We start from the raw sequence: 21,325 nt of genomic DNA on the forward strand, positions 1-21,325 counted from the left end.
TATATATATATATATATATATATATATATATATATATATATATATTTAAGCACTTGTAGCATAGAATGCAATCCATAGAACGGATCCAGGACAGTTCTTGCCTTGAAGGATGCCAGTTTGCTACTAGAGAGAGGTGAGATTAACATCAATAATGTTGCTTATCTCAAAGAGACTTGTAGTCAGTTCAGTTAGAGGTTAAAGCGGAGCATAAACTGGAAATGGATCATAAATACTTTCTGGAAAAAAGGGTTTTCACATTACTCAAAGGCATGCGTGTGGTGTGCGAACTATAATCAGATGCATTTATCGACTTAAGAGAGAAGAGCTAAGTTGTAAGCTGTGCTTAGTCATCTTGGAACATCTTCTGGCTAGGCAAGTGTGGTCACCAACAAATTACAGTTTAAAAAGTAGCTTGGTAACAGAAGCATTAGAAAAGGAAACTTGAATATTGCTGAGATGATAATAACATGTGTAAGCCACTTCTTTATTCTGTGAACTGCCATCTTCAACCCACAGAAGGCAGCTATTTGAAGACATATTTGTTTGCTTGCATTTTAATATTTCTCATGTGATACCAAAAGCTTTGTTAAAGAAATACAGAATTCCACCTAGAGTTACTGTATATTCAACCTTTTCTCAATGATGTCTTCAAAAGCCCCAGTTTATTTATAAATTCTAAGCTATACTCCAACTTGGTTGTAATCATCCAGCTCTTCAAAAATGTTATTTTATATTGACAACATCACATCAATTGACATGGTTTAGGAGAATTTGTATTTTAGGAAGTGATAGATTTGGTCTAGTCTTAAGTTCAGTGGTTCTCTGGAGATGAGCTGCATATGTTCTGTTTTATTTTATTTATTTTTTTAACAATTATTTATTAGATATTTTCCTCATTTACATTTCAAATGCTATTCTGAAAGTACCCTATCCCCTCCCCTCGCCCTGCTTCCCAACCTGCTCACTCCCACTTCTTGGCACAGGCATTCCCTTCTACTGGGGCATATATTGTTTGCAAGACCAAGGGTCCTCTCTTCCCAATGATGGCCAACTAGGCCATCTTCTGATACATAATCAGCTAGAGACACGAGCTCTGGGGGTATTTGTTAGTTCATATTGTTGTTCCTCCTCTAGGGTTGCAGACCCCTTCAGCTCTGTGGGTACTTTCTTTAGCTCCTCCATTGAAGGCCATGTGTTCCATCCAAAAGATGACTGTGAGCATTCACTTCTGTATTTGCCAGGCACTGGCATAGCCTCAAAGGAGATAGCTATATTAGGATCTTATAAACAAAAGTTTGCTGGTGTATGAAATAGTGTCTGTGTTTGGAGGCTGACTGATTATGGGATCGATCCCCTGGTGGGGCAGTCTCTGGATTGTTCATCCTTCCATCTCAGCTCCAAACTTTTTCTCTGTAACTCCTTCCATGGGTATTTTGTTCTCTATTCTAAGGAAGAATGAAGTATCCACCCATCGGTCTTCCCTCTTCTTGATTTTATTGAGTTTTGCAAATTGTATCTTGGGTGTCCTATGTTCTTGGGCTAATATCTACTTATCAGTGAGTGCATATCTAATGACTTCTTTTGTGATTGGGTTACCTCAATAAGGACGATATCCTCCAGATAAATCCATTTGCCTGAGAATTTCAAAGATTCATTGTTTTTAATTGCTGAGTAGTACTACATTGTGTAATTGTACCACATTTTCTGTATCCATTCCTCTGTTGAGGGACATCTGGGTTCTTTCCAGCTTCTGGTGATTATAAATAAGGCTGCTATGAATATAGTGGAGCATGTGTCCTTATTTCCAGTTGGACCATCTTCTGGGTATATGCCCAGGAGAGGTATTGCTGGATCTTCCGGTATTACTATGTCCAATATTCTGAGGAACAGACAGACTGATTTCCAATCTAGTGTATACAAGCTTGCAATCCCACCAGCAATGGAGGGGTGTACCTCTTTCTCCATATCCTCCCCAGCATCTGCTCTTACCTGAATTTTTTTTTCTTAGCCATCCTGACTGGTGTGAGGTGGAATTTCTGGGGTCCAGCTTCTTGAGTTCTTTGTATATTTTGTATAATGTCCCCTATCAGATTTAGGATAGGTAAAAATCCTTTCCCAATCTGTCGGTGGACATTTTGTCTTATTGACAGTGTCTTTTGCTTTACAGAAGCTTTGCAATTTTATGAAGTCCCATTTGTCAATTCTTGATCTTACAGCACAAGCCATTGCTGTTCTGTTCAGGCATATTTCCCGTGTGACCATATCTTTAAGGCTTTTCCCCACTTTCTCCTATATAAATTTCAATGTCTCTGGTTTTATGTGGAGTTCTTTGATCCACTTAGAGTTGAGCTTTGTAAAAGGAGATAAGAATGGATCAATTCAAATTCTTCTACATGATAACTGCCAGTTGTGCCAGCACCATTTCTTGAATATGCTATCTTTGTTCCACTGGATGATTTTAGCTCCTTTGTCAAAGATCAATTGACCACAAGTGTATGGGTTTATTTCTGGTTCTACAATTCTATTCCATTGATCTACCTGTCTGTAGCTGTACCAGTACCATGAAGTTTTTATGACAATTGCTCTATAGTACAACTTGAGGTCAGGAATGGTGATACCACCAGAGGTTCTTTCATTGTTAAGAGTAGTTTTTGCTCTCCTAGGTTTTTTGTTACTCCAGATGAATTTGCAAATTGCACTTTCTAACTCAGTGAAGAATTGAGTGAAAATTTTGATGGGGACTGCATTGAATCTGTACATTGCTTTCAGGAAGATAGCCATTTTGACTATATTAATCCGGCCAATCTATGAGCATGGAAGATCTTTCCATCTTCTGAGATCTTCAATTTCTTTCTTGAGAGACTTGAAGTTCTTATCATACAGATCTTTCACTTCCTTAGTTAGAATCAGACCGAGGTATTTTATATTCTTTGTGACTATTGTAAAGGGTGTGGTTTGTCTAATTTCTTTCTCAACCTGTTTATTCTTTATGTAGAGAAAGGTCATTGATTTGTTTGAGTTAATTTGATATCCAGCTACTTCACCGANGCTGTTTATCAGNTTTAGGAGTTCTCTGGTGGAATTTTTAGGGTCACTTATATATACTATCATATCATCTGCAAAAAGTGATATTTTGACTTCTTCCTTTCCAATTTGTATCCCCTTGATCTCCTTTTGTTGTCTAATTGCTGTAGCTAGGACTTCAAGTACTATATTGGGTAGGTAGGGAGAAAGTGGGCAGCCTTGTCTAGTCCCTGATTTTAGTGGGATTGCTTCCAGTTTCTCTCCATTTAGTTTGATGTTGGCTACTGGTTTGCTGTAGATTGCTTTTATTATTTTTAGGTATGGGCCTAATTTCCTGATCTTTCCATGACTTTTATCATGGATGGGTCTTGGAATTTGTAAAATGCTTTCTCAGCATCTAAAGAAATGATCATGTGTTTTTTTGTCTTTGAGTTTGTTTTTATAGTGGATTACGTTGATGGATTTCTGTATATTAAACCATCCCTGGATCCCTGGAATGAAGCCTACTTGGTCATGATGGTTGATCTTTTTGATGTGTTCTTGGATTTGGTTTTCATGAATTTTATTGAGTATTTTTGCATCGATATTCATAACGGAAATTGGCCTGAAGTTCTTTGTCTTTGTTGGGTCTTTCTGTGNTTTAGGTATCAGAGTAATTGTGGCTTCATAGAATGAGTTGGGTAAAGTACCTTCTGCTTCTATTTTGTGGAATAGTTCGAGGAAAACTAGAATTAGGTTTTCTTTGAAGATCTGATAGAACTCTGCACTAAACCCACAAAGTCCTGGACTTTTTATAGTTGAGAGACTATTAATGATTGCTTCTATTTCTTTAGGGGAAATGGGACTGTTTAAGTCATTAATTTGATCCTGATTTATCTTTTGTATTTGGTATCTGTCTAGAAATTTGTCCATTTCATCCAGGTTTTCCAGTTTTCTTGAGTATATCATTTTGTAGTATGATCTGGTGGTGTTTTAGATTTACTCAGGTTCTGTTGTGATGTCTGCCTTTTCATTTCTGAATTTTTAAATTAGGATACTGTCCCTGTGCTCTCTAGTGAGTCTGGCTAAGTGTTTATCTATCTTGTTGATTTTCTCAAAGAACCATCTCCTGTTTTGGTTGATTCTTTGAATAGTTCTTTTGTTTCCACTTGGTTGATTTCAGCCCTGAGTTTGATTATTTTCTGCCTTTTAACCTCTTGGGTGAATTTTATTCCTTTTGTTCTAGAGCTTTTGACACCTGTGGTGTCAAGCTGCTACTGTATGCTCTCTCCAGTTTCTTTTTGGAGGCACTCAGAGCTATGAGTTTTCCTCTTAGGAATGCTTTCATTGTGTCCCATAAGTTTGGTTGTGCTGTGGCTTCATTTTCATCAAACTCTAAAATGTCTTCAATTTCTTTCTTTTTTTAGTTCTTCCTTGAACAAGGTATCATTGTGTAGAGTATTCTTCAGCTTTAACGTGAATGTTGGCTTCCTATTATTTATGGTGATTTTGAAGATCAGCCTTAGGCCATGGTGATCTGATAGGATGCATGGTATAATTTCAATATTTTTGTATGTGTAGAGGCCTGTTTTCTGACCAATTATATAGTCGATTTTGTAGAAGGTGCCCTGAGGTGCTGAGAAGAAGGTATATCCTTTTGTTTTAGGATAAAATGTTCTGTAGGTATGCATTAAATCCATTTGTTTCATAACTTCTGTTAGTTTCAATGTGTGTCTGTTTAGTTTCCGTTTCCAGGATCTGGCCATTGATGAGAGTGGGGTTTTGAAGTTTCCCATAATAATTGTGTGAGGTGCAATATGTGCTTTGAGCTTTACTAAAATTTCTTTAATGAATATGGCTGTCCTTGCATTTGGAGTGTAGCTATTCAGAATTGAGAGTTCATCTTGGAAGATTTTAATTTGATGAATATGAAGTGTCCCTCCTTATCTTTTATGATAAGTTTGTTTGGAAGTCGATTATATTTGATATTAGAATGACTATTCCAGCTTGTTTCTTTGGACCATTTGCTTGAAAAATTGTTTTCCAGCCTTTTACCCTGAGGTAGTGTCTGCCTTTTTCCCTGAGGTGGGTTTCTTTTATACAGCAAAAAGTTGGGTCCTTTTTATGTAGCCAGTCTGTTAGTCTGTTTCTTTTTATTTGTGAATTGAGTCCATTGATATTAAACGATATTAAGGAAAAGTAATTGTTGCTTCCTGTTAATTTTGTTGTTAGAGTTGGGATTTTGTTCTTGAGGCTGTCTTCATTTCGGGTTGTTGAAAGATTGCTTTCTTGCTTTTTCTAGGGTGTAATTTCCATCCTTGTGTTGGTGTTTTCTCTTTATTATCCTTTGAAGGGCTGGATTTGTGGAAAGATATTGTGTGAATTTGGTTATGTCATGGAATACTTTGGTTTCTCCATCTATGGTAATTGAGAGTTTTGCTTGGTATAGTAGCCTGGGCTACTCTTAGGGTCTTTGTGTTCTCTTAGGGTCTACATAGCATCTGTCCGGCTTCTTCTGGCTTTTATAACCTCTGGGGAGAAGTCTGATGTAATTCTAATAGGCCTGCCTTTATATGTTACTTGACCTTTTGCCCTTACTGCTTTTAATATTCTATCTTTATTTACTGCATTTGTTGTTCTAATTATTATGTGTCAGGAGGAATTTCTTTTCTGGTCCAGTCTATTTCGAGTTCTGTAGGTTTTTTGCATGTTCTTGTGCATCTCTTTCTTTAGGTTAGGGAAGTTTTCATCTATAATTTTGTTGAAGATATTTACTGGCCCTTTAATTTGAAAATGTTCATTCTCATCTATACCTGTTATCCATAGTGTTGGTCTTCTCATTGTGTTCTGGATTTCCTGGATGTTTTGACTTAGGATCTTTTTGCATTTTGTATTATCTTTGATTGATGTGTTCATATTCTCTATGGAATCTTCTGCACCTGAGATTCTCTCTTCCATCTCTTGTATTCAGTTGCTGATGCTCACCACTATGGTTCTTGATTTCGTTCCTAGGGTTTCTATCTCCAGAGTTGTCTCCCTTTGGGTTTTCTTCATTGTTTCTACTTACATTGTTAGATCTTGGATCATTTTGTTCAATACCTTCACCTGTTTGGTTTTGTTTTCCTGTAATTCTTTAAGGGATTTTTGTGTTTCCTCTTTCAGTTCTTCTACCTGTTTAGCATTGCTTTCTTGTAAATGCTTGAGTGTATTTTGTGTTCCTCTTTAAGGGCTTCAACCTGTTTAGCAGTGTTCTCCTGTATTTCTTTAAGTGAGTTATTAAAATCCTCTACCAGCACCATGAGATATGATATTAGATCCAAATCTTCCTTTTCGGGTGGGTTGGGGTATCCATGACTCACTGTGGTTGGCATACTGTGTTCTCGTGATGCCCAGTGGTCTTGGTTTCTGATAGTAAGATTCTTTCATTTGCCTGTCATCATCTGGTATTCTCTGGTGTTAGATTTTCTAGCTGTCTCTGACTGGAGCTTGTTCCTCCTGTGATTCTTTAGCCTCTTTCAGCCCTCCTGAGAGACCGATTCTCTTCTGAGTCCCAGTGGTCAGAGTACTCTCTGCAGGCAAGCTCTCCTCTTCCAAGGAAGGTGCACTGAAGTCTGGATCCATTTCCTGATTCTTGTGGTCTGAGCCCTCCATGATGGCTGTCTCTGCTCTGGCATGGAAGGTGTCCAGGGGTCTGGGTCTCAGCTCTGTCTCCTTACTGAGGATGAAGGCCCGAAAAGACCCTGTCTAAGAAGCTCTGTTTCTTCTGCAGCCCACGTGCTCTACTGCTTACACTGGTCTCAGTGATCCCAAGGTTCTGGGTGTGCTAGGGCCTGCCCTTGTCCTTTGTTCCTGTTGCTGCTAACACCAGACCCTCTGGGTTTTTTGGAACTGATGTTGCATTCCACTCACCAGTGATCTCAAGGTCCAGGCTGTGCTAGGGTGCCCGCAGCATAGAGAGTCCGCTGGGGACCTTGGGACCCTCCACTGAGATCATGACCAAGATGGCACAGGGGTGGCGCTGACCAGAATTAACCCCAGCCACTGGTCAAGCAGGTGTCCTTTGTCCCTGTTCCTGCCCGCCCAAGACCCTCTTGGTTTTTTGGAACTGATGTTGGGCTCCACTCACCAGTGATCTCAACATCCTGGTTGTGCTAGGGTGCCTGTAGCGTAAAGAGTCCTCTGGGGACCTTGGGGCTCTCCACTGAGCCCTACTTTCACTTCTATTAGTTTCAGTGTATTTGTATTAATCCTGCTAATCCATGAGAATGGGAGATCTTCACATATTCTGAGATATACTTTGATTTGTTTCTTAGGAGACTTGACGTTCTTCTCATACAGATCTTTCACTTGCTTAGAGTCAAACAAAGGTATTTATACTATTTGTGACAATTGTGAAGGCATTATTTCCCTAATTTCATTCTCAGCCTGTTTATCCTTTTAGTATAGGAATACTACTGATTTGTGTGAGTTGATTTTTTTATCCAGCCACTTTGCTGAAGTTGATTATAAGCTGTAGTAGTTCTCTGGTGGAATTTTTGGGGTCACTTAAGCATCTTATAATGTCATCTTCAAATCGTGATATTTTGATTACTTTCTTTTTAATTTGTATTCCTTAATCTCCTTTTGTTATTTAATTTCTCTGGCTAGGATTTTGAGTACTATATTGCTTAGATAGAGACACAGTTGACAGCCTTGGCTACTACCTGATTTTAGTGGAATTGCTTCAAGTTTCTCTCCATTCATTTTCATGTTTGCTACTGGTTTGCTGTATATTGCTTTTACTATGTTTAGGTATGGGCCTTGAATTCCTGATATTTCTAAGACGTTTTAATCATTAAAGGGTGTTGAATTTTGCCAAATGCTTTCTCAGCATCTAATGAAATAACCATGTTTTTTTTTTTAAGTTTGTTTACATAGTGGATTATTCTGTTGGATTTCCTATATGCTGAACCATCCCTGTGTCCCTGAGATGAACCCTACTTGACCATGATGGATGATCATTTTGTTCTGTTCTTGGATTTTGTTTGTGAGAATTTTATTGACTATTTTTACAATATTCATAAGCGAAACTGTTCTGAAGTTCTTTGTTGGGTCTTTTTGTGGTTTAAGTATGAGCATAATTGTGTCTTTATAGAATGAATTGGGTAGTGTTCCTTCTGTTTCTATTTTGTGCAATAGTTTGAATAGTATTGATATTAGGTCGTCTTTTAAGGTCTGATAGAATTCTTCACTAAACCCATCTAGCCCTGGACTCTTTTTGGATGGGAGATTTTTATTGACTACTTCTATTTCTTTAGGGGCTATTGGACTGTTTCGATGGTTTCTGATCCTGATTTAACTTCTGTACCTGATATCTGTCTAGGAAATTCTTCATTTCATCCAGATATTCCAGATTTGTTCAGTATAACATTTTGTAGTAGAACCTGATGATATTTTGGATTTCCTAAGTTTCCACAATCAAGTAGGCTTCATCCCAGGCATGCAGGGATGGTTCAATATATGGAGATACATCAACATAATACACTACATAAACAAACTAAAAAAAAAATAAACCAAAACCCCACATGATCATTTCATTAGATGCTGAGGAAGCATCACACCCCTTAATGATAAAAAGTCTTGGAAACATCTGGAACTCAAGGCCCATACCTAAACATAGTAAAAGCAATATATAGCAAACCAGTAGCCAACATAAAAATAAGTGGAGAGAAAGTTGAAGCAATCCCACTATATTCAGGGACTAGAAAAGACTACCTATTCTTTTGCTATTCAATATATTATTCAAAGTTCTAGCTAGAACAATTAGACGACAAAAGGAGGAAGTCAAATATCATTATTTGCAGATGATTTGATAGTATGCTTAAGTGACCTACAGCTGATAAACAACTTCAGCAAAGTGGCTGGATATAAAATCAACTCAAATAAATCAGTAGCTGTCCTATACTCAAAGAATAAACACCCTGGGAAAGAAATTAGGCAAATGACACACTTTACAATAGGCACAATTAATATAAAATACCTAGGTGTGACTTTAACAAGCAAATGGTAGATCTGTATGAGAAGAACTTCAAATCTCTTAAGAAAGAAATCAAAGAAGATCTCAGAAGATGTAAAGAGCTCCAATGCTCATGGATTGGCAGTATTAATACAGTAAAAATGACTATCTTGCCAAAAGCAACCTACAGATTCAATGCAATCACCATCAAAATTACAATTCAATTATTCATAGAGTTAGAAAGCTGAACTCTCAAATAAATTTGGAATATCAAAAAACCTAAGACAGTGAAAACTATTCTTAACAATTAAACAACTGGGGGAATTACCATTACTGACCTCAAACTGTACTACAGAGCAATAGTGATAAAAACTGCATGGTATTGGTATAGTGACAGGCAAGTAGATCAGTGGATATAATTGAAGACCCAGAAATGATCCCAGACACCTATGGTCATTGATCTTTGACAAAGGAGCTAACACTATTCAATGGGAAAAAAGACAACATTTTAAACAAATGGTGCTGGTTCAAATGGTGGTCAACATGTAGAAGAATGCGAATTGATCCATCATTACCTCCCAGTATTAAGCTCCAGCTGAAGTGCATCAAGGACCTCCATATAAAACCAGTTTCAATGAATCTAATAGAAGAGGAAGTGTAGAAAAGCCTCAAATAGCCAGAAGCTGGAAAGAACCCTCAAAGAGGAATGGACACAGACAATGTGGTGCATTTACACAGTGGAATACTACACAGCTGTTAAAATTCAATGACTTCATGAAATTTGCAGGTAAATGGTTGGATCTAGAAAATACCATCCTGAGTGAGGTAAATCAATCACAAAAGAACACACATGATATATATATATATATATATATATATATATATATATATATATACTCACTAAAAGTGGAAATTAGGAAAAGAGTGAAATACCCACAATACAACTCATGGTCCACACGAAGCTCATGAGGAAGGAAAACCAAAGTGTGTATGCTTAGAAGGGGGAACAAAATAACCAAGGGAATTAGAGGGTGTGAGGGATTTCAGAAGATGAGTAGAGGGGGAGAGGAAAAGAGGTGAAGAATCAGGTATGAGAGGGGATGGAGGAGATGTACAGAGGGTCAAGAAATTGAACAGAGGTGTGTAGCAATGGAGGATGGAGAACTAAGGGTAGCAACCAGAATGCTAGGAAAGAAAGAGTCTCCTCAGACACAATGGGAATGACATTAGCTGAAATACTCCACAGAGGGGAGGGAGAACCTGTTGAGACCATATCCAGAGGTTAGGCATGGACACCTGGTTGAGGGATGGGCCACCCACCCATCTCCAAAAGTTTAACCCAGAATTGCTCATTTCTAAAGGAATTAGAGGGACTAAAAGTGGAGCAGAGACTGAAGGAAAGGTCATCCAGAGATTGTATCACCTGGAGATCCATCACACATGCAGACACCAAACCCAGACTCTATTGCTGATACCAAGAAGTGCTTGCTGATAGGAGTCTGATACAGTTGTCTACTGAGAGGCTCTGCCAGTTTCTGACCAATACAGTTGCAGATGTTAGCAGCCAGTAATTGGATTGAGCACAGGGACCACAGTGGAGGAGTTAGGGGAAGACTGGAGGAACTGAAGGGTATCATTGAGAAGGAGGCCATTAGTCCTGCGGAGGCTTGATGCTCCAGTGTACAGTCATGCTAGGGGGTGAGGCAGGAGTGGGTAGGTGAGTTGGGGAGTACTCTGGTAGAAACAGGGTAAGGAGTGATGAGATAGAGGTTTGCAGAGGGGAATCCAGGAAAGGGGATTACATTTGAAATGTAAATAAATAAAATATCCAATTCAAAAAAATGAAGGGTGAATAATAAAGAAAAAAAGTGAAAGCCATTTGTTTTCTCTTGTAGTACTTTGGTTTCAAACGTTCCAGTGATTTCTATTCAAACAAGTTTGGATTTGAATTTTGGATAGCTCTATTTTAACTGTTAAAGATTCAAATCCTTATATTTTTATTTACTAAGAGCCCTCTTAAGGTACTGATGTTAATTTTTGTCATAGTGTTATCTAGATTTTTAAGCTGAACCATTATGTGTTCTGTGGTGATGGAATCAGAATGATAAAAGTGTTGAATATTCCAGGGTGCCAGATACCATATACTAGCCACATAAGCTAGTGGTAGAGAAAGTGGACTAATTAGCTTAATGTGTCTTCATTTAATTTACATGTGACAGCAGCTTTTGAATGATTATTACCATGGATAACACAGATTTCTCACTGGTGCTGCTGATAAAATAAGTTATATCACTATTAATATGTTTCCAATCTGTCCTTTGAGGAAGTTGCTCTTTCATTTTATAGTACTTAAAATTTTATTTTGGCCAGAGACTTGGCTTAGTGGTAGACAACTTATTTGATATGCAAGAGGCCTTTGAGTGGGATCCCTGGTACTAAAACACATAAGACATAATTCCACAAATTTTCTTTCTCTTAAAAATATAAAAGCATGTATAGAAACGTATTTGCACACAATCCCAGAATTAGCACAGGTGAATTTGCTTTTAACATTCCCTACCTGAATGTTTAACATCTTGCAGTTGAAAAGATGATAAAGTAATGAATAAGTTGAAAAGATCATTATTTTATTGAAAATGTATTTTGTAAAATCACAACATTTATAAGCTTATGAAGTTTCCAGATATTTCATAAAGCAATGCAGATGTTTATATTAATCAGTTTAAAAGGAAGGTCTCATTTTTCTCTAGCTCACTTCACACAGGGCACAGATACATGCTAGATTAGAAGAAACTATAATAAAATATCCCTTCATCCTTTTGTTGAACATTTTCCCCCAGAGAATGTATGGATATATAGAAAAAAATAAGGGAATGAAGAAAAATAGAGTTGAGAGAGCTATCCTGGCCCAACTAATGCATTCTTAGCACGGACTTGGATATGAGAAAAAGAATGAAGGAAGAGAAACATGTTTCCAGGCCTCAATTAGCTGCAGCAACCTTGTTAACTTTTCTGGACACATGGAAGAGACACCACACTTAAGGGGAAAAGATTCTGCCAAAGAAGTGGATGTTGTTGGTCATTCTGTGAATGATGAAGAATATGAATGGATGATCACAACAGAAATCTTCTGCTATCTGTGCTGATCTTGAACTGACTTCCACTCCTGTGGCAGCAGCAGCTTCTGTTCCCTCTTCATTTACCTCCACAAAGGACTTGTGTAAAACTTTAGACACCACAAGACCTGGAATGCTGCTCATGCCAGAGAAGTCAGCCTTTTGTGGATCAAAGGCGTCGACCATCCCCATGTGTTTCAATGGAACTCGGAGGTCATATTTCTCTTCCACTTTGAACCGAGGCAAAGATAAATACAACTCAGTCATATGCATGTTTTCTGCTTTTATCCACTCTAGTAATTTGTCAGCAGTGAGTTGTTCTTCAAGCTTTAAAAGTGGAAGAAAAGAGATTGCCATGATTAACTGAAAGCCTGTAACTTACATGAACAATGAATTAAAGTGAAAACTCTAGCAATACAGAAGTACTGATTTTTTGGTTTAGATATATTTATTTAGATAATTAAAGTTAGATTTTATTTCCAATATACAAAAATCAGAATCATTGTTTTGCACAAATAAACTGTATATATTATTGTTTATGTTCCCAGCCACCTATATTATTTTGAAAAGTTTCTTTATATTTTTCTGAACATAGTATTACATTTATCATTGTCATATAATGTTCTATGTTTTTCTTTTCATTAATAATATTTACAAACACTTTCTAGAGTGCTATATATTTCTTTCAACCAAGTTTGACTTGCTCCATATGAGTGTCATCATGTTGATATTTAGTATTCATAACTCTGCTTAATTCCTGATTAGACAAGTCTGCAGTGTGATTCAGGCTGTGCATATAATAATAACTTTACAGGGTGAGACACAATATCTCCCTTTAAACTTTTCATTATTGTCATGTTTTATTATTTTCCTTAGTGTCTTACATGAATTTGATACATTAGGAAGAAATCAGGCAATAGAGGGAAGAAAAGGAGACACAAGCCTTACCTTCTTCAGACCATCGATTTCCACTGGCAGCAGGACAATCATACTTAGCTCTTTGCCTTTGTATGGTATTTCCACAATCTGGGCCTGCACATCCCCCAGAAAGCTGAAGTTAAATTTGTTTCTTTGTTTCATCATCTGGACAGGCTTACTTGTGTTCTGCAAAAAATCAGGATGTCAAAGCATATCCTGGGAGACATAGGACAGCACAGATAGCATTGTTGAAACACCAAACAAATCAGTATTCTTTGAAGACATAAGCCTGAGGTTTTTTGAGGTCCACACAAAGTTCTTTTTTCGTTATTGCTAGTTAAATAAAATTACAAAAATAAAATACATGATATATTTTATTTTTGAATTCTGTGATATCACTTTATTTAAATTAAACCATCCACAAATCACCATATGGCATTATGTAAATAAACTGCCAACAGTACCTTGTTCAGCCAAAACTTTTCTTCTCTGGTACGCTTTTCATCAAATTTGTGATTCCACTGTCCTTTGAAATACACTGCATTCACCAGAATCAGTACAGTGCTACTGCTTAGGCTCCCACTAGGAAATAAGTCTTTGATTTTTCCTTCAAGGGAAAGAATAAAATGTCTATCATCAGTACAAGAAGCTTTCCTGGAGGATGCTTTACAAGAGCCACCACTGATCACTGATCACTCTTTATTTAAGTCATTACAAGAAGTTGTTGATCTGTTCATAGGATATAGCCTCTCTCAATGTGCTTTGTGAGCTATCTAGAATGAACACATCAGTTCTTGTCATAGGAAAGGCTGTCAGTCTTTCTGTCTGGGTGATTATGGCCAACTCTCAGTGAGTGCCGAGACTCACTGTTTGGATCTCTGCTGTCAACTTAACTCTTATCCTTCTTTTTCTAGCCTTCTACCCAAGGCTTGATTTGTTGTTTTACCCAAATGACATGGATTCTATAGTCTGAAGCACATTCCTGGTAATATCAGAAACCACTTCTGCTGTGTCCTCCTGTTAGCTTTCATATTGGATTGCTGCAGGCTTAGCCTATGAACATAGGTGAGATATGGGATAGGTATCTGGAGAGATCTCTGTGCAGGTTGGCAAAGACAATGTAATAAATTCTTTCCAAATGTCTGGGTTAAGAAATGGTCTGAGATCCAGCTGTGGTGACAAAAAGTGCCTTGCTCTTCTGACTGACAAAAGAGAAGGGGATGTTTTCTAACATTTACTCATAGTTTTCCAGAATTGCCTGCAACTTAGAGAAATTGCTAGGATATGAACATATGTCACAGTGGAGGCTCCTGATTCTCAAAGGGTCTAGTAACTAATCTATATGTAAACAAATCCTCTTTTATATTTAAACTGATTGACTTTCTGCTAAATTCTCCATACTTCCTCTTGGCTCACTTTGTATTTATGGAGAATATCCCATCATCTCTGGTGCTTTCTCCATGAGCCTTTCACACAATACCGTTTGTTTGGCTTTCCACCCAGGAATTAATCTTCTTTTCACTCTCTTCTGCTGCACTTTCGAAATCCAGTGATTCCACGTTAGCTTGATAATATTCCTTAATGTCTTCCAAAAATGTCTTGGAGATGTGAAGGAACCAAAAGGAATTAAGGGCAACTTAGACATTGCTCAAATTTCATTAGTTGTGATGATACTATAATCTGAGTGTGGACCCTCATGGTAAATATTAGGCTAGGTACACAAAGATTTTTTACTCAGGTAAAAGGTAGGGAATATGAAAACACAGTGAACTGAAGGCAGCCTTATAGTAATATTGCACCTGGCAGATGACAGGTAGAAAAGAAAGCCTGACTTGCAAATTTCATAGCAAAATGTCCTGAAAGAGTGGATTGGCTGATGAACTTTCCTACCACTAAGGTCAGCCATTGCAATTCTCCTTTGATCATGTGTTCAATGGAGGAAATGCTATATTATCTGCTACCTCCCCAGTTCTCTCCAGAATTTCCCAAAACCTGCCCAATCCAGAAACATCCCACTTGTCATAAATCTCTTGCCACAATCTCTGTGATCTAATCAGTGCTGGTTCATTACTAAAGACTCATGGGAAGTTCTGCTGACCTACATTTTTTCATGGAAATGTTCCTGAGCCCATGCTTCACACATAGGTCACTAGGCTCATGAACAATTCATCCAGTTAGAATTTTGATTATGAAGCTGGTGCTCCTTGAGCAAGTGTTGCCTATCTGAATCTGCCTGGTCTTGTGTTTATGTATGGTTATTTATATATGTAAGACCTAGGATGGAGATTAAAGGGATGCAGAGCCAGGAAAAACTTACCTGGAGAAATGGGAAATCCTTTGCTCCATAGATACTGTTGGCAGCCTTCAGGTCATAATCATCATTGGATTTGTTTAACTGAGTTATAAGCTTTTGAAATTGTTCATGGACATTTTCTTCATCCTTCAATCTCAAAAAAGATGGTCATTGAATTACTATGCTAATGCAAATACCAAACCCACAAAATAAATACCCAAACACTTGTAATCTCAAAGACAATTTAGAACATTTTCTGATATCTGGTATCTCTTAACTTAAATATCTGTAGTTTACATTCAACATTTTTCAGAAATGACTGTTTTCTTTCTTTCATAATATCTAGTTTTCCATCCTTTGAACTAAATATGTAGTACTTTTAGGTAGAGTTGTCTTAAGTTCTTTAAAGCTATAAATCTTGTATAATTTCTAACAATCACAAATATATGGTTATGCTGTTTGCCTATTTCAAATATATTATTATATTCAGCCCTGATATATACATATACATATACATATACATATACATATACATATACATATACATATACATATACATATATATGTGTGTGTGTGTGTATAGTCTTTAAGGATATTGACTAAAAGAAGTAGATATTCTCTGCCTAAAAGATAGCATATGCTCATAATTAATCTAAGGACTAGACTACATGTCAGTAACATAAGTCTGAGTACAGTGTAGATAAAAACAAAAAGGTCCAGAGAATTTAATGATCTCTTCAATAAAATGATACAGAGCCAAATTGTGAATCTAAGTATCTCTGAATCAGAACACTTCTGTTTTCCTGCTAAGAATGTAGCATGGTTAAGTTTCTAAACATGTATAGATTTGATAACAGTCATTATCCAAAATGTGCTTAGTTCTCTTAATTTGTGAATATGTGATTATTTCTCTTAATCCAATTGTTGAACGAAGATACATTTGTTTTAGTCACATTACTTTGATAATACTGTTATCTTGCAATATTGTGTAACATTTTAGGTGTAGGAGGCCAGACATTTTTGTGTTTGTATATGATGAATCATTTCCTTTTCTACTCCCACTTTACTAGAATCCCTCCCATTGCATCAGGGCAGAGCTTTGGTTATATTTCCTACCTGTAGGGGTACAGCTAGAGCTAAATCTTGACTATCCTCCTCTCCATCCAATACTGACCTTCTTCTGTAGTTAATGAACATAATGACTACAAGAAAGAAGCGTGACACTAACCTATATCCAAATCTCTTTTGTTTGGAAATTCACCTCTAGACTGATCCTTTTAGATGTAAAATGGTCACTTTAAATTATAATGCTGTCAAAAATCTGCAGCTCTTCTAGGCATGAGGTACCCTGCACTTACATGGCAGTGCGAAGTTTTTTCTGTTGTCTTCTTGGTGGTTTCATTGAATTGAAGAACCTGGGAGAGACATTAAGTACAACAAGAAAACTTCACTTAAAGTTCTGTCTAAATGCAAGGAAACAAAAACAGAACAAACCCCTGAAAAGTAAAGGCAAAAAACTTAAAAATTTGGGAAAATATATACTCCCAACATTTGTATAAGTGTTTGTAAGAAACATTATAAACCTGATCTATCAGCAGTCACACAAATAGATGTCCATCCTCTCACTGCTTAGGGAACACTTCAATTCTCATCATTCAGATCTGAGACAATCTATTTCTTGCATCAATAGTCTCTACCATTTAAGATAATTTCTTGTCGTTGACAGTTGACTGCAATTATTCTATCCTAGCCCCCAAGGGATATCAGGAATCACCTGGACTGTGTTTGGGAAGGGTGTGTCCCTCCTTTAGTTTCATGGGCACGGCAATGCCTACTCAGCACCCTGTTCTTCTCAGGCATCAAGCTTTATGCTCATTTGCTTATACACTGACAGAGTTCTGGGGAGACAAATTCAAGCTGGTCAACAAAACAAAACTTAGACCTACCTTCTCAATTTGTTTTTCAGTATTTCCTTTGGCTCCAAGCTGGAGCATTCCTAATGCTGTTATCATGCTGATCGGGGAATAGAAAATATTCTTGTCTGATTCTCTGAGCTGCCTGTACATTTCAACTGTGAAGTTACCATCAGCTGCACGAAAACGAATCATGGTGGCTTACTGGGAACTTGAAGTCCTAGAACAGCATAAAGTCAGCAAAAAGATTAGAATGATTTCACTAAATAAAGCATCTCTCTGTAATTATCAGTTCATAAATAAAATGACATAGCTGTATTATCAGATTATGAGAATAAATTTATTATTTTTAAGCCTTCTGCAATGTACTTCTAACTAGAAGGAATGAATTCAGTGTCTTTAAGACTTTGCAAACAGAAAATAGTGAATTCTTTTATCTTTACTTCTCACCAGCTGTGCTAGTTTTGAGTTGAAAGGTTTCAAATGCATTCTAAGATAAAGATTTCTGTAGTTTGCTGGTAGCTAGTTGTCAAAAATCACCTCTCAACTTTTCCTTTTGGATTCTGTAGTTGCCAGACACAAATCCTACATGCTTGACAAGATACATAGTTTTACTGAAAATAATTAATCTAGATAAAAATCAAAATAACTCACATGATATATACTCACTGATAAGTGGATATTAGCCCAGAAACTTAGAATACCCAAGATATAGGATACAATTTGCGATACACTTGAAACTCAAGAAGAACGAAGACCAAAGTGTGGACACTTTGCCTCTTCATAGATTTGGGAACAAAACACCCATGGAAGGAGTTACAGAGACAAAGTTTGGAGCTGAGATGAAAGGATTGACCATCTAGAGACTGCCATACCTGGGGATCCATCCGGTAATCAGCCTCCAAACGCTGACACAAATGCATACACTAGCAAGATTTTGCTGAAAAGACCCTTATATAGCTGTCTCTTGTGAGACTATGCCGGGTCCTAGCAAACACAGAAGTGGATGCTCACAGTCAGTATTGTATAGATCACAGAGCCCCCAATGGAGGATCTAGAGAAAGTACCCAAGGAGCTAAAGGGATCTGCAACCCCATAGGTGTAACAACAATATGAACTAACCAGTACCCTCCAGAGCTCATGTCTCTAGCTGCATGTGTATGAGAAGATGGCCTAGTCTGCCATCAGTGGAAAGAGAGGCCCATTGGTTGTGCAAACTTTATATGCCCCAGTACAAGTGAATGCCAGGGCCAAGAAGTGGGAGTGGGTGGGTAGGGGAGTGGGTGGGCGGAGGGTATGGGGGACTTTTGGTATAGCATTTGAAATGTAAATGAAGAAAATACCTAATTTAAAAAAAAATTAACTGAAGGAGGCATTTAACTTTTCTTAGGCAGATCAAGAATAGTAGAATCAGGCAAAATATTACATAAACATGATATAATACAGTACTGTTATCCACAAACATAGTTCACACTGTTCATCAATAATAGCTGGAAGCACTTACTTGTGTTTCTGAAGGCAGAAGTGGGCAGGAAGGATAGGAACCTGTGTGTGGCTGATCCTGAGATCTGGAATTTATACCTCTCCTCTTACCACTGTTGCCTCATTATTTAAGTTGTATTTCAAGTAAATCAACTTCAGATTTCATAACCAGATTAGTCTTTTTAGGTATGCAAATTAGTGAGAAAAGGCTGACTTCATATCCTACCACTGTACTTCCTTTTGCCACAGGTGATATGATTGATAGCTTTTTAATCCTTGTCAGCTGCAGACTCATCTGAAATGTACATAGGCAATGTACATTTTTTAATATATTTTAAACTTTAAGCCTTGTTATACTTCTGACAACTCTATTGTTCTACATGACACTCCCAATTACCTTATTTTAAACTGTTGAATTGCCTTAAATGAATACCTAAGATACCAAACAACTAAATAACCTAAATTAGGTACTTTTTCTTATGACATTTTCATGAATTTTGTCAGTTTCTCTATCAATTACTCTATGGAAATTGAAAAATAATTCTAGTCCAAAGTGATCACCAACGCTAGAAAAAATTCTTCCAAGCAAATGGTCACAAGAAACAAATTGGAGTTGCTCTCCTAATATCCAATAAAATAGACTTTCAACTAAGTGTTATCAAGCAAGATGAGGAAGGACACTTCATATTTAGGAAAGGAAAATACAACTAGAGAAAGACACAATTCTGAACATCTATTCCCCACATGCAAGGGCACCCACAGTCATGCAAGAAACTTTACTGAATCCCGAATGCTCATTGAACTCCACATAATAATAGTGGAAAACTTCAATAACCCACTCTTACTAATGGACATGTCATGGAAACAGAAAATAAAGAGAGACCAGTAAAATTTATAGAGATCATGAACTAAATGGATTTAACAGATATCTTCAGAATATTTCACCCTAAACAAAAGAATACAACTTCTTCTAAGTACCTCATGTTACCTTCTCCAAAATTGTTCATATAATCAGTCACAAAACAAGCCTCAACATATACAAGAAAATTGAAATTATCTCATGCAAGGTATCAGATCACTACAGCTTAAGGCTTGTTTTCAACAAAAACTGAAAAACTCTATTCAGTGATAATTTGACTATAAACTAAATAAAGAAAGAAACTAAAGACTTTTTAGAACGTTATGAAAATGAAGGTATAACATACCCAAACTTAAGGAACACAATGAAAGTAGTGCTAAGAGGAGAATTCATAACACTAAGTGCCCTGGTAAAGATATTGGAGAGACCCTACACTAACAATTTAATAGCATACTCAAGAGCTCTAGAACAAAAGAAGCTAATATGTCCAAGAGGAGTAGAGGGCAAGCAATTTTCAAATTCAGGGCAGAAATTACTCAAATAGAAACCAAGAGAATGATACAAAGAATCTATCAAACCAAAAGCTAGTTCTTTAAGAAAATCAACAAGATAGATATACCCCTAGCCAGAGTAACTAATTGGCTGGGAGACTGTATCCAAATTAACAGGAGGGCTTTGCTGGAGCAGCTGCTGGAGACATCTTGGTTCCCGGACTCCACCAAGACTAGTCTGCACAGGTGAGAGTGTGGACTACAGAAGCTAACAGCTTCTGGGACAGGCAGGAGCCACAAAGCTTCTGAGATAGTCCCTGTTCAGACTCCAGACACCTGGGCACCTTCCCTGCCCAAAGAGAGGTGTCTGCCAAGCCCAGGAGGGCTTTGCCCGAGCATATGTGGGAGACGTCTTGGTTCCCGGACTCCACCAAGACTAGTCTGCACAGGTGAGAGTGTGGACTACAGAAGCTAACCCTTCTAGGACAGGTCCTGTTTTGAGCCTTCATCTTCTGCCAGGAGGAAAGTCTGAATGCCAGATATCTGTGTACCTTCTCTGAAAGAGGACAGCCTGCCTACAGAGAGTGCTCTGACCACTGAAACTCAGGAGAAAGCTATTCTCCCAGTTCTGCTGGTAGAGAATAACAGAATTACGAGAGGAACAAGCTTTAACCAGAAACAACGATAACAACTGCCTCCATAGATTACCAGATGGCAAAAGGCAGACGTAAGAATCTTACTAACAGAAACCAAGACCACTCACCATCATTAGAACCCAGCACTTTCAACTCAGCCAGTCCAAGGCACCCCAACACACCCAAAAACCTAGATCCTGATTTAAAGGCATATATCATGATGATGGTAGANGACATCAAGAAGGACTTTAATAACTCACTTAAAGAAATAAAGGAAAACACTGTTAAAGAGTTGCAAGTATTTAAAGAAAAACAGGAAAACACATCCAAATGGTGATGGAAATGAACAAAACCATACTAGAACTAAAAAGGGAAGTAGACAAAATAAAGAAAACCCAAAGTGAAGCAACACTGGAGATAGAAACCCTAGGAAAGAAATCTGGATCCATAGATGTGAGCATCAGCAACAGAATACAAGAGATGGAAGATAAAATCTCAGGTGCAGAAGATTCCATAGAGAACATCAGCACAACAATCAAAGAAAATGCAAAATGCAAAAAGATCCTAACTCAAAACATCCAGGAAATCCAGGACACAAGGAGAAGGCCAACCTTACGGAT

General features: G+C 37.4%; 1 protein-coding gene across 1 annotated transcript; it reads right to left on the minus strand.

Annotated features, from left to right (window-relative positions):
• Positions 1–11,604: 11,604 nt before the first annotated feature.
• Positions 11,605–18,787, minus strand: LOC110299340 (serpin B4-like). The gene is made up of 8 exons (XM_021169018.1): positions 18,743–18,787; positions 17,272–17,458; positions 16,684–16,740; positions 15,350–15,472; positions 14,513–14,630; positions 13,497–13,639; positions 13,063–13,218; positions 11,605–12,441 (listed from the first exon to the last, which is right to left on the minus strand). The coding sequence occupies exons 2-8, from the start codon at positions 17,431–17,433 to the stop codon at positions 12,037–12,039; spliced, it is 1,164 nt and encodes a 387-aa protein (XP_021024677.1). The 5' UTR covers positions 17,434–17,458; positions 18,743–18,787; the 3' UTR covers positions 11,605–12,036.
• Between the last annotated feature and the right edge of the window lie 2,538 nt (positions 18,788–21,325).

This window comes from Mus caroli, chromosome 1, assembly GCF_900094665.2.
Source record: "Mus caroli chromosome 1, CAROLI_EIJ_v1.1, whole genome shotgun sequence".
NCBI lineage: Eukaryota > Metazoa > Chordata > Mammalia > Rodentia > Muridae > Mus > Mus caroli.